Genomic DNA, 14,676 nt, shown 5'->3' on the forward strand with positions numbered 1-14,676 from the left:
AATTGCTAAATAGAGCTATTTTGACATGCTTTGAAAGTCTTGTATAATACCTTAATTATCTCTTAACAACTCAGTGAGTGACTGAATGACAATTGCTTTTCTAGGCTACCACCCCCAAGGGCCCAACAGAAAGCAATCTGACCCCTTTTCATATGATATATTCAGATGATATTTAAGCTTGAGAGTAGTCAATGAATCAGGCATAACTAGAATGTATGGCTCAGTTCTCGGGACCTAGGAGCTTTTTCACTTCAGAATTATTTAAATTATAGAGAGTAGATCATATATAGAGTACACCACTAAGGAGATATTTTACCTTGTCTTGCATATTTCATTTAAAATGTATTTCTTAGTAGCCCACAAGACCTATGGTATTGGCAAGGAGGGCTTCCAGTAGACATAATATAAAAGTGATCAAACCAATTTTGTCATTGGACAAAGGAAGTTTGTCATTGGACAAAGTTGTGAGCTTAATGAAAGCAAAGCTACAGATGGCTATGAAGACTTGCATCAATTGAACAAATCTCTGGATCTCTTCAAATATTCTGGCTTATGGATATATGCTATTAGACAATAAATGGCGAACTGTCTCGAAGTGCACTGGTCACATCTTTATTCATGTCTCTCTCCTTGCTTTTATCTCCCTCTTTTTGCTCCATGATAGCCCCCTCCTTTCTTGTCTTATAGCTTTTTTCACTTACCTTTCTCTCAGATCTCATCTTCTCTGTGACTCTCTCTTGCTTCATTCTATTTCTGTCTTTCCCAACAGTCTTATTGCTATCATACATTTACTATTTCCTCTCTTCTTTCTTTCCCTTGCTTTTTTAGACATATCTCATTGACAGCCTTCCCCTTGTTCCCCATCTTCTCTGCACTTCTTATTGTCTCATCTTCCCACTTCTACAGGAGTCCACTTAGCCCCCTTCCCGGCGTTGAGCCCTACTGGGAGGGGCTGGACCCCAGCAGGTACAGGCCCCCACCCTCCAGCCCTCAGTGAGTCTGCCCACCATTGTCCCCTGTTCTTGCACACCCTGACCACATACACCCCTTTGCACCTTGGTTCAGCCCCAGCTCCTCAGGCTGCTGACCTGGCTGCATGCGTCTGGGCAAATGTCCCCACAAGGCAACAACAATACTGGTCGGGGTCTTTCATTCATGAAAGATGAAGAATCCTATTTAGAAGGATCCACATCTCCAGGAGTTGGTGGACACTCCAGGTTCAGGCCTACTTTTGGGGGCATATGTCAAATAATTGATGACTACATGTTTGACATGCTGGAAAAGATGCAAAGGCACAGGGAAGGATGTGAAAATCGGTCCACTAATTTGCCTCAGCTATTTTTGCTGCATCCCAATTCAGGACAGCAGGGACAGATAAGGAGAAGTTAGGATCCTTTTATATAACCTTCACTTGTCTTAGGTTTTCATCATCTGGGCTACTATCTATTGTTTCACCTTTGTCCAATGCCATGTATTAGTAATACTACCACCACAGTCTCTCAAAAATCTCATTCACAGGCCACACATATTTCCTTCCCTTTCTACTCAAAGAGAACTAATTTTTTTGTTTCATTTAGCAAGCCCCGTAACTCATATTTTTTTCAGGCACTAAAGTTTTTCCATTTAGTACAAGGTAATGGCATTGCAACATTAGCTCACTATTGTACTTCCATCTGATTATGAAGGCTACATTTCAAACTATCTGTCTATTTAGTTTGTGTCGGCACAGGCACACCACAACTCGAAGGAGCACAGATGTGCTGCGTCAGGCTGTTGGCACACGCACTAGAAGTATCCACAGGCCATTTCCTTGTGGCCATCCCTCTTGCTAGAGCATACGTTCTCACTTATTCTTGTGAGTTTTGTCACGGAAATGGCACCATATATGGGAAACACTATATTACCAAATTATTCTTGACTGAGGGACTTTTTCTTGTTTCACTAATGTACCTTTAATATAAGTACCTATTGTGTTTCTTCATTTAAGAGGCATGGCATCATGGCATCTTGAGATGTGCCATTTAGATGTGCAACTGAAAAAAAATTGAGCTGTGTGTGCCTGTGTCCTTTCTGTTATTTTGCAGTCAACGCTCCTTTAAATCACTGCTCCACCGACAAGCAACCTGAAACCCTCCTGCTCTTTTTTACACTTTTTGGTTTGATTTACTTCACCACTATGCTTCCCCCCTCTCAGATAACTTCACAGTCATTTTTTTCCTACACTCTATCTATTTTCACCTAACCTGTTGCAGTACTTGAAAATTGAAAGAGTTTTTAGTGTTAATATGCATTTGTAAGCTTGTAAAGATCACAGCATCAGTGCCAACCACTGCTAATGACATAATGTGTAAGCATATGGAATAGTATGTATACTGAGTATTTTATATAGTAATTGTATAATTTTTAATCAAAATGTTGTTTGGTCAGGACCTATAATTTTGTAGCATCATTAGTAACCAATGATTCTTAATCATATAATGAGGCGATAACATATATGTGGTTATATTGCCTTATTTTGCATTTTTATCATGCTACAGCCAGTATGAATAAATCTGTATCGCATAGTATGAGCAGTATTACTTAATGTATATTGAGCATACATCAAATGAAGATTGCTGTATTTTATGAGCAGTCTTGTATGGGAAGAAACAAAAAAGCCAGCACATCATCTTATAAGACTTGAAATAACATTCTGCAGTGAATAGTTATTGTGATGCATGTGCTGCTGTTACATTTTATATGTATTATCATACTAGTTTAATACAAAAAGCTACTTGATATTTCAGTATTATGCTAAAGATTGGTTATATATCTTAACCATGGCTTTGTTTCTGTAGCTTAACAAAGCAGATGTGGTTTTCCCAAAATCATGTACTGTACCTGAAAAAACAATGCACCTGGCCGAAAACTTGGAATATACAGCAGAGAGTATAACATTGTTTTTCATTGGCAGCTGCTCATGAAACTCAGTCGCTCTACTGACAACACGGTCATGATAAGCACAAGCCTTAGTGATTCAGCTAAGAAGCACAAACCTTGCCCAGATATTGTATTTTATCACTAAATAAAGTGATTGTGGTTTCAAAACAAATCCTGGTATTCATTTCCTCTTTACTAGAAAATTGCTGTTATATTCATTGGTAACATGAATATCTTGCTAAATGGGATTGCAGTTGCATGTACTTAGAATTTTCTCTCTTCCAAGTGTATGATCTACCTAGTCTACTGCTCATGTTCTCAAATCCACTTATTGTGCCAACACCTGAACATGTAGAGACTGATGTGGATGAATTGAGATTGTAGGGCTTATGGATGTTTCAGTTAACATAACGAGAGAGAGATTTCAGATGCCTGTCCAGAAAACTCAAACTCAAAGTTGGGGATAGAAAAAGACTAGAAACCAATTTTCCTAGTTTTTACATCATTAAGTCTACTATATGAAACTGCTCTTTTCTCTTCGGCCCTTGTGTTGGTATTATGAGATGTCCCTTTCATACCATTGGTTTTGTGAGTTTGGATATGTGGTCTTAAAATCCTGCCCTGCTTTTGGCCCTGAACTCACTGAAAAGGTTCAACGATCTCTCTGTAATTTCTCCCCACTGTTACAAAATTATTCTTGTTCTATAGTCACTTTACGTTGTAACCTAATGTATTCGCCCAAAGTACTAAGCATGTCCTAGTAGTTACCGGCCTTTCTCATTCCATCTGTTTGCCTCTTAGCAGTGAAGAGACTACATGTACAAACACAGGCTTTCCGCTCATAGAACTAGCTCTGTGTGCTTTGCTAACCCAGTCAGGCATTATCCAGACAGTATCTCTCCCACTAAATCGTCCACTAAAATCTCCAAGGCTTACGGGAAAGGAACCAAGCTACCTGAAATGTATATGCTCCACTCAAAAAGACACGCTGCCACCTCAAGGGCATTGTTTATATTCCTTATACAACTGGGCTCCACTATATACATTTGTGAAGTTCTGCTGTTTGGATGTAACGGTCCCCAGTATGATGCATGCTGTCCTCTCGTTGTGGACATAGCGGTGCAACAATATTTTCTCCTTTTTCACTGCCAGATCTGCAAGGGGAATGATGCTTCAACCCCCATAGCTATGTGTCGAATGTACCAACTAAAGGGAACCAAAGGGAATTAACAGTCATAGATATATTCACAGACAGACAGACAGATAGACCAAAAACATTGACATAATTCACAGCAGTAAGACTAAAAGCCTTGTTCCCTGAAGGAGCCCTTAGATGGGCTTACTGAAGAGCAATGAGGAATCGAGGAGATGAATCTGTGCTTAAGCATATGATGGGCAGGGTCTTATAGACATGATCTCTAGCCATTAGTCCACCCTCAAAATAATTGTTTTGTTGTCAGTGTAAATGCACAAACATAGGAAAACACACATCCTATTTCTGTGTGTATTTACAATACAGTTTGTTTTTGTCTTTTTTTTCCTACCTGTTGACAACGGAATTGTGCATGTTTTGAGAGTATGTAGGGGATTCCCACAGATCTGAGTCATTTACTGTGTGATCTCTTATCTTTGTGTGCACCTTCCCAACTGCTTGACAAGAGACCAGTTGTCTCGTCTGACCAGACCTCTGCCTTTGCAATCTATTAAATCACAGTCTTCAACTATGTCTCCAGGTGAAGTTATCAACCTGGTGGCATAAGAGTGAGGCGTAAATGTGGCACATGATGTGTATCTTACTCCTGCTTGGTTCTGCCTTGTGTTGGTATTAAATGCATTATGAGGCGCCCCTTTCACACCATCGGTTTTGTGGGTTTGGATATGTGGTCTTAAAATCCTGCCCTTTGGAGTATATAAAAAAGACAAGGTAAATGAAAGGATAAGGTGTGCTGCAGCCAAAACATTCTACTGTTCTACATTCTAACATTCTACATTCTAGTACTGTTAACCAAAGTTTGTGACTGGCCACAGTCAATCACAGTGTACAATGGAATAATAGTATCATTTGTGTCAAAATAATTCACCAACAATGCACTCTATGAATTCCTAAAGCAATGCATTTTAGTGAAGTAAATAAGCAGGGGACTGCACAGACTGTTTACCTTGTATCCCAATGAGTCATTACTCTTCATAATTGGGCCTTCTGCCTATGCCAAGACTATGCTCCTTGAATCAGTGGTACATATGCTGCTGCAACACAGCCTGCTAAAAAGCTATATTTCCCATGCTGTCCTCAAATACCATACAAATTTTATTCACAACAAAAAAGTAATGTTTTGTTTAAGAGATGCTAACATTGAAAACATGGAAGTTTTGAGATGAAGAATGTCAAACTAAAATACAATATCATCCAGAGTCTCTCATGAATTGTTAGTTATCAAGCTGATTTCCATGGTAATTCCGTGGTAGTTGTGAGATGCGTGGATGTTGGTATCAACTTAAGCAGGTGGCTATTTGACTCAGACAAGACTGGATTTAATGTTTATGTCTCTTGTATTCTTTTCCACAGGTCATCTTCAGGAAAGGTGAGTCCAGAGAGCATTCGTTCAAAGGCAACCCCGTCAGAATCATCTGAAGATGGCCAGCGCAAAAAGACACCCCCAAGTCCAGGGAAGAAGGAGGAATTGTCTTTATACAAGAAGACCAAAAGAGCAATAATTAGCAAGAAGTACAGCATCTCCAAGCACGAAGCTGAAGCCACAACACCCATCGAACTCATCAGCCGAGGCCCAGATGGACGCTTTGTCATGGACCCCACTGAGGCAGAAATGTCTGTTAAGCCCCGGCGAATCGAGGGCTTCCCCTTTGTGGAAGAGTCAGACCTCTATCCTGAATTCCGGCAGTCAGACGAAGAGAATGATGACCCCAGGCCTTTGCCCCCAGTTATGGCCACCCTTCGGCCTCACCAGTTTTCCCCCATCTCCAGTCAGGAGTCCTACCTGCAGCCTCCAGCCTACAGCCCTCGCTTCCAGAGGCCCTTGGAAGGTATGACCATCATGGAGAGCAGTCGGCTCCAGGCCACAGGGCAAATCCGAGGCTCTCTCCATCACAGGGCTTTCTATGGCTACCTAGGCGCCCCTGGGGATCATGATCCCCCACCTCCTTTCTACATGCCTGATACCAGCCCACTCAGCTCTGTCATGTCCTCCCCTCCATACCTTGCTGAAGGTCCCTTTGGTCACCCCATGATTCCTGAAGAGATGGGGGAGGGTGATATCCAACAGTATGCTGTCTCTGGCTTCCCCCTTCCTCTGACACTCACCTCTTCCTCTCGTTCTCCGGAGATTTGGCAGGGACTGGATTTCACGTTTGCAAGTCTGGAGGGGCCCCACTTCATTTTCCCACCACATCACCCTTTGCATCTCCGCCACGACTCCCCCTATCCTCCTCCACCTCATGTTCTTCCCCTCAGTGCTTTCCAGCCCTCCTCCCTCCCAATGCCCACCTACCCAGCTGTTCTGCCACTGGAGGCCCCAAAGAGCCACTCAAGAAAGTCTCCCAGCAAGGCCAAGCCTCATGGCTCCCCAGCCAAGCATTTAGCTATGCAAGAGGCACATCTAGGGCAGCTAAGACACACAAGCCACGGTATGGGTATGCCAGTTTTGCCTTACACCGATCCAATGGCCCAAATAGTCCCTAGCACATTCAGTAGCCTGGACACTCGATGGTTCGAAACCGCCCCTCGTTTCAGTCCCAGACAGGCTCGTAGGATGGATTCTGGCATGCATCAGGTGGTCCTCCAACCCTCTCGACTCTCACCCCTCACCCAAAGCCCCCTTACTTCTCATGAGGGCTCCCCAGAGATTGTAGTGCGTCCTCGGCCTCGTCCCAGCATTGTCCACCCTCCCATACCTCCGGAGATGTCTGAGATTAGCCTCCTCCCTCCTTCCACAGCCAGCTTCTCAAGGAGATCTTCTCCCTCCTCCTCACCTGCCCAAGGCCAGGGTAGCAGGAGAGCAAGTCCCAGCTACCGCTCCCACATGGCCTTTGCAACCTCTGCAACCAGCTACCCGTCCCAGTCCCCGTCACCCCCCATGGAAAGCAGCAACATTTTTGGGCAGATGCCATCTCAGAGGAGGACTGAGGAGGAGATCCTTCCATCTGAGCCCTCTCCACCCCAGTTATCAGCTTCAGGGTAGGTGCACTAGGCTTCCAGAGAGGGATACCATTTGAGTCATCTGCCCCAGCCCATAATGCTTTGACGTGTCAAGTTGCTCTGACATTTGAGTTACCAAAGGGCTCTCTAATATCCATCTTTGAAATTAAAAAATCACCTCTATGGCAAATTAGTTCTGTAATTTAGTTTGTAGTTTAAAGCCTCATTTAATTTTGTTAACACTTTATTGTAAAGTGCAAAATAGAAAACCTATGTGCAAGATTGAAGGTCGAAGAATTTTAAGGTCATAATTTGCAATACCATTTTGTTGTATTGATTCATTTGATGAGCTTTGGGAGTTTTAAATTCAGTCAATGCTGCTTTTCATGTCAGACATCAAGTTAGAAGTATTCATCCATTGAATCTGTGAAGCATTGTTCCAAAATTATCACCTTGAAAAATACACTGCATATTTCAGTAAGAAGAACAAAAAAAATAGATATTGTGGAACAAATCCTCTGTGACTTGACAAGAAAATGCATTTGCTTCACAGATTGCATATCAGACCTTTTGGGGCTACAGTACATCTTTGAAGAAAAAATACCATTTCCAATGCGCTGTATAGTTTGTTCGGCACAAGCCCCTAAAAGCCTGGGAATCAGCGAGACATCACCACAGGATCCCTGTTTTTCCATCTGTATCATGCTTTACCCTGCTTTCACCTAACAGGAGGAATCCCATAATATGCATCCAATTGATTCCCCAGACAAAACACTCATTGTTATGTCTATTTCCAAGCCTTTGAAGATGCCTTTATCATGCAGAGGGATGCTTTAAGGAGAGTTCATCTCGGCAGGCCCTGCGGCCCATCCTCGTCCTTAGTAACCTGACTGCATGACCAATTCTCCCCAACCTTCAACCCTTCCAGACCTTTCCCCACCTTACCTCCCTACCCCCCTAACCTTCCTTTCCCCAACCCCTTCAATTGCCCCCAGGGACACCCCCAGGTCTGACTACCAAGGGAAGGTTGTTGGGCAAAGTGTGTCACAGGGCCTGTCCGCTTCTCATGTAATGCAATGTCTCCATCATTATGAATTAGGGGCAGTATGGTGGTTCTTGATGGCTCCTGGAGTCTTACCTGCTTTGTTTTTGATTGATCTCAGCTATCTGGGCAGCGTTGTTGTGACCAGGTCCTCTACACCACAATAGGTAAGGGTTGGATCCATGTCTGAAAGGGGGGGGTTAGCAGGTGGGACTTTTTTGATCACCTCGTCCTTTAAAGGGGAATACAAGACTTTGAGTCTTACTTTGTTTAGTTTGTTCCTTCCTTCAGTCAACCTTGTAGTTCATTTCAGTTATTTCCTTTTTTCCTTTTTCTCAAAGTGGCTATGCATTTTGAGTTCTGCAGTCTTTAGTACAGTATGCATTCTGACTGGTATGCATATGCCATCTTGTAGATAACAGATTAGGTCAGGGAGGTATCACCAACATGATTTCATGCTTGAGTGGTTTGCTAACTGACCACATTCACATGCAACTTGGTAAGATTTAGGTTTAGGGTAGGATTGGTCAAGCCTCAAATGAAACAACCTCGGATAAACACTTCAACTAGACTACAGTAACCTAATCAGCCTCAACCTAGCTGAAATTTTGATGTGACTGAGGTACCTGGTTCGCATTTTTAAAATAAGTTCAGCAAATGAAGAACACTGTAGGTGGTAGACACATAAACACCTGTTAAAATGAGTAAAGAATGAAAGATGATGTATTTAAAGGAATGTTGTTACAATTTGATGTGAGTAGCGTGCTGTGCAAAGACCTTTTTCCCTCTAATACACAGGCCTCAGTGCCACCGTCATGCTTTTCAGGCTAACGTTTAGCGTAAAAGCAAAGGACGACAACTGTGCATGGCCAAAAAGTGAAGTATACACCAACTAAATGCTGCAGCCATGTAAACAGCTGCACACAAGAACTCAAGAGGTAATCCACTGGTAGTCTCCATATAACCATAGTCAGTGATATCACTTTTTCTAGAGATAATGCCACACCTAGGTTGTGTGTTTGCCAGTGATAATTCGATAACATTCGATAACCTGTAAATATTTTATTGACTGTTGAAGATTATTACAAGGTGTAGTGTTCAGTTTATTTATGAAATGGGTTGTCTATATAGATTTAGGTTAGCCGTCTCAAAATATTACTTTACTTAAAAACACTCTTAGCATTCTTCTCAAGCGTGACACATTCTGCCATTTATAATTTACAGATGCTTATGTTATACGGCACCAATTGAAAATATTTTGGACCCCTATATCCCAGAAATATTTTTTAAGATTGGCGTTATGAACTCACCTTTGGCTGTGTGTCCACCGGGAACTGTCCTTTACAGCTCTGGCTTCTTTTTCTCATTTACAATTGAGCAGACTCTATTGCATGTTCCCAACAGTGCTGAAAGCTTAGCATGTTTTTAGATCTCAGAGCACCAATTCCAAGAGGTTAAAAATATTTAAACTTTTAGCAGAAGAGCACTGGACTTTTTTCAACAGTCTCATAGCAACAGCGAGAGCCATGACCCGCACTTCCCATATATATCTGTTAAGCCCTACTAGATAAAAAAAGAGATTCCTGGTGGACACATTGCCTTAATCCCCTGTATAGAGCATCTGTATAGAGCATGGAGCAAAGCACCTAAGTTCACAATTGCACTTGTAAGTTTGGACTGCAGAACAGTTCTCACTGCCATGTGAAGCAAGTGTCCTGCCAAAACTGCTGACGCACTTCTTTTTATCCTGAGGAACAAAGATTTTGCCAAGGGCATGCAGAGGGGAGGGCATGGAGGCGGGCTGAGGACCCCCTTAGTTTTGAGTGAACTGCCCTTTGAAGTGCTTTTGAATGTATTCCCCTTTAAAGTCGTGTTCCATGTGCAAACTGCCATGCATGCCATCGCTAAATATTGCTCTTCCGTTTCAAAAAAAGAAACAATTATATGGATAAACTCTTGTTACATTTGTTGTCCTAGTGCTTCGCTTTTTTTTGGCTTATTTTTCATTATGTGACTGTTCCCGAGTAGTCATTTTCCCCTCCCGCCATCTCTCCCCCTGTCAGCATGGTGAAGCCCATTGTAGACAGTATCCATGTCTATGAATACATATCGATGATGCTTTGTTGCTCAGCTGTGATTCTCCCCCTCTACTAACGACCTTCGGTTTCTCTCTGCAGCCGCGGTGGGAAGATGGCCTCTCTGTAATGCTATTTGTTTTCTGTGCCTTGAGAGAACCCAGTGTGTGTTTGTGGCAGAATCTGTGGGCTGCCATGTCATATGTGCCTCCGTGAATGGGAAGGAGGTCTGCAGATGCTATCATGAGCAGCTGAGAAATATACACTCCACACCACGAAAACATTTGCATCTGTTATTTTCAGAGATTCAGTTTTAAAAGAAAAATCCAATCTGCTATGCGGTTAAGTATAACTGTCATAAATAGCCAAATCTTGTTTACTCTTTATTCAAAATATTCTCATTTTTTGAGAATTTTCCTCTGAAGCCAGCAGTGCAAATATTGTTATATACTATATGTACTGGATAACATTGACCACTGTCTTAACCTTGTGCACTACATTATGAGGTGAATGGATGGTTTCGAAAATCATGTGATACTTTACTTCTCTTTGGATGAAAATTGTTAGGATCAATTTGAGCAAAATATCACATAATTAGTATGGAAATTTATGATTAATTATAGCTGATAACCCTGAAGGACAACAAACTTTCAAGTTGCACAATGCTAGAAGTAACTAAACACAGCATCTGGATTTTGCAAACTCATCGTGAAACATAATGTTCATAAATCCAAGCTTAATACTTGCTAAATCCAGATGACTCATAAGGTTGTGCTAATAGTAGATTTAATCACACTGTTTTTCAATCTTTTGAGAAAATCTGTTGCTGGACTTCAGACTGCAGCTCCTGAGGTGTCTCACATTGATCCTTTGGCAATGTGCTGCACCTCTCAGCTCAGCACGAGCAGTGCTGTGCTGAGGTGGTTTGGGTCTTGGACTTGGTGGCGCTCCATAGTGCAGATAGATAGGGGTCCGCTGACGGTGTGTAGCCTGGAGTTACCTGTTTTTCCCTCTCTCTTCTCTCTATCCAGAAAACGTCGAGGTGCGCAGAGTGCCCTTTCGGGGTCTGAGAGGATTGATGCACTGAGATACCAACGTATTAAAAAGGCCAAGAAGATGACAGTGAACAACAATAACTCCAAGACCAGAAAGAAAACAGGTGTGAACCCTGGTGATCTCAGTTCTCACTTTTTAGACAGTGATATACAGTATTTCAAAACTTGCCGCATCATGACATCTGAAGTTGCTTGTCTACTGAATAGCTGCCTTGAAAGTTATAATGTGTGGGGTGTATAACAGTTATTAGTGGTAGTATCATTTGCAACGTTTTTGAAATTAGTAGTAGTATCACTTGCACAGGTATTGGACTTTTACAAGTGTCAACACACATCTCCATAGAAGTTAAGGAACAGCCAATCTCCAACAATATCTCCCGTTAGGATAATAATGTTCTATGGTTTTTATACAAGGTTTTCAAAATGGAAGTAGTGTTGGTGGTCTCAGGTCCCAGAGCAGCCACTATTGGTGATTCATCAGTCATGAACTCCTAAGAGGTGCAGAGATGAAAATGAAATAGAAAAGGAACAGATGTAGGGAATTGCATATAAATCTGAAAAGATATTTTTAAGATGTGGTGTTCTAAAAGAAATGGGGCGTGTACCATGTAACCGCAACATCCTGGGTACAAATCCGGCTCAGGACTTTTGTCGTATGTCATCCCCATCTTTCCTGTTTCTCATCACTGTCAACAATAAAGGCAAAAATGCCAACAAGAAAAAGCAGTTCGTTTGATGAGTTTTGTTTTTCAAAATAAGATATACACTTTTTGAATAAAGTGATACCTACAGCACAAAACTGAAACAAATCATGTTTCTTTTTAAAGGATAGTCGGTATCTTCATCCCAAAATTGTTTTGGAAAGTAACTCTTTATAAATTGGCTTAGAGCCAAATAGTTACTTTTGGTCACATACTACATCTTTTATTAGGATAAAGGACATAAAGACACATAAAACAAGAAAGAAAAACAATACAGAACAGGAGCATCACAGTTTTTAAGCTGCAGTCTTGCTTGCAGTCTCTCATTTATAGAAAGTAAATGAGTGCAGGGAAGAAAATGAAGAGAAACAAATGGATGGTAAGGTACTGTGGGAGTTGTAGTAAGGTAGATTGTAAACTGTAAATGCGTCTTCAGTCTGCTTTTAAATACTGAGACAGTATCCATTTGGCAGAAAGCTTTTTCCAAAGGGCCCTGCAGGAAAATGCTCTGCCCCTGTTTTTTTGGAATACAGGGAATGACGTGCAGCTCTGCATCCTGTGAGCACAAAGCCTTCCTGTCCATGCTGTGTTGCGCGGCGACATTACAGCACAGGCCCTGCTAATGTTGAAATCACTGAAAATGAGCAGCAGCTAGCAAATCCACTGCTCTGTCTGAAAGCCTCCAGAGCTTCAGTTAATACAGTTTTGCTCTGAATTCACTCCTCTGTTTTCTGACAGTGGTCTCCTCTTTCACTCTGAATGTCCGCCAATCCATTGTCCATCCAATAGCAGCCAGTGTGCTTACTGTACCTCTGTCCTCATTTCCTGACCCAGCAGCCTCAGACCCTGACCTGCCTCTTGCCCTCCCTCCCCCAGGTGTCTCCACCTCTCAGACCCAGCAGGCCTACACCTCTCAGGTACTCCAGCCCGAAGAAGCTCTCTACCTCCGCAAGAAGAAGAAACGGCCCATCCTCCACGACCCGTACGCCCGCTTTTCCGCCCTGCTGTACCGCCGTCCGCCCCAGGAGGACCAGAAGGCTATTTTGGCCAGCATGGACAACATAGACCTGGACCATGCCACCCTCCTCTGAAAGCCCTTCAGGACAAGGTCACATACACGCAATAGGCCCCACTCCAAAATGCCACTCGCTACATCCCACTTGGAACAAACAACACTCTCGATTGACGATGCTTGCAATTTCCTATCATTAAAGGGGAATACATTCAGCATTCAGATATGTTACAGATATGCCCTTGGACAGTTCAGTCTGCAGTAGTGAACGTTCTGCCATGTATCGAATAGCCAGACACAAGAGCGAAGAGTTTGCATCATAGTCTGTGGTGCCATACAAAAGTGCTGAGCAATGTACTCTGAGAATTGGAAAAGATACATAGACTGACTGTAACAGAACCCACAATCAGTCTTTGGGTATGAGGGAATATTTTCTGAGACCAAACAGTACTACTTACTACATACTACATACTACTGTATTACTATGAAATACACTTATTTCAGTATAAAAGCTCAGACAAACATTCTGTGTTCAAATTGGAAGTACGTCACAGATTAGAGTCCTGGTTCCTGGACTTGTATCTCAAAAATATTAATTATTACAACTACTGATTGGAATGGCCAGGGGCATAAGAATATCATATGTGTATGCTTAAATCGAGTAGTATTCCCTTTTAACATTTTCTGTAGATTTCTAGCAATTTAAATCAAAATGATAGCTGCCAGAGGTTTCTAAAGTTTTACTCCAGTGCAAAAAGATTTATTCAAAAAAAGAGGCAATACTTCATTAGCAACTCCTGTCTTAACCAGTTTGTGTTTATTTTTTTTATTGTTTTTTTTTTATCTCATTTTCATACTACAGTATTATGGTTTTTGTTTGAAAGGCTTGTGCAGGCTCGGGTCTTGTTTCTTGTGCTGAGCCAATCCCCCATGAAGCCCTGTGGGTCTCAGTTTACAGCACCTTCCACCGGCTCCACTCCGCCAGCAACGTCTCTATCTGCCGAGAAACTCGCCTCACAAATATGGGTGTTCTCACTTCCTACCAAGTATACCTCAGAGCACAGGACACGAGACCACACAACCACCAGGATCAGCCAGCAGAACAAAACTAGCCTTTCTCATCTTTTCAATCATCATTGTGCTCTACTTTACTTGCAATGTGTTGTAGTCATCCATTCATATATGTACTAATTCTAATTTGTCATACGTATTATTACTTTGAGTTCATTCAATTTTCATTCAATATTTTGCGTGCAGAAAGAATTATTTTGCCAATATTGGGGTAGAACAGTGAACCACACAGGGTTTCACCAGGAGCTGACAATTCCAGATTACACTTTCTTGTAAGTAATCATTTATAGGCACGGAGAAAAGCGGTAATCAGATTACAGATCTTTCCAGAAACGGGTAATTGTTAGTTGGATTACTGGGAAATGTTGTTTAAGGGGAAAAGATCTTTTGATTGTGACATTCTGAATACAAACATTATTTTACACATATTGAATTAAGGATTTATAATGGTGGTAGAGAATGATGATAGCGGTGTGTGTCTTTGTATGGATTTTGATGGCAAAGCTCTGGAAGACTAACTGAAAGTAATATGTCACTGACCTTCACTAATCCTGTAATCCAGTGGATTACATTACTGATTACAATTTAAAGCAGGTAACCAGTAATCGGTTACAGATTCCATTTTGTTTTGACCTTAACCTTGACAAC

At 41.9% G+C, this 14,676-nt stretch overlaps 1 protein-coding gene across 1 annotated transcript in view; it reads left to right on the top strand.

Moving 5' to 3' along the window:
- Positions 1 to 13,036, top strand: part of igsf9bb (immunoglobulin superfamily, member 9Bb) — a 111,709-nt gene extending 98,673 nt beyond the window's left edge. Inside the window, exons 18-20 of the mRNA XM_071924514.2 lie at positions 5,486 to 7,111; positions 11,221 to 11,348; positions 12,822 to 13,036. Of these exons, the coding sequence (XP_071780615.2) occupies positions 5,486 to 7,111; positions 11,221 to 11,348; positions 12,822 to 13,036 (1,969 nt within the window). The remainder of the gene's footprint in view (positions 1 to 5,485; positions 7,112 to 11,220; positions 11,349 to 12,821) is intronic.
- The last annotated feature ends 1,640 nt before the right edge of the window (positions 13,037 to 14,676 follow it).

This window comes from Centroberyx gerrardi, chromosome 11 (assembly GCF_048128805.1).
Source record: "Centroberyx gerrardi isolate f3 chromosome 11, fCenGer3.hap1.cur.20231027, whole genome shotgun sequence".
In the NCBI taxonomy this organism is placed as follows: Eukaryota; Metazoa; Chordata; class Actinopteri; order Beryciformes; family Berycidae; genus Centroberyx; species Centroberyx gerrardi.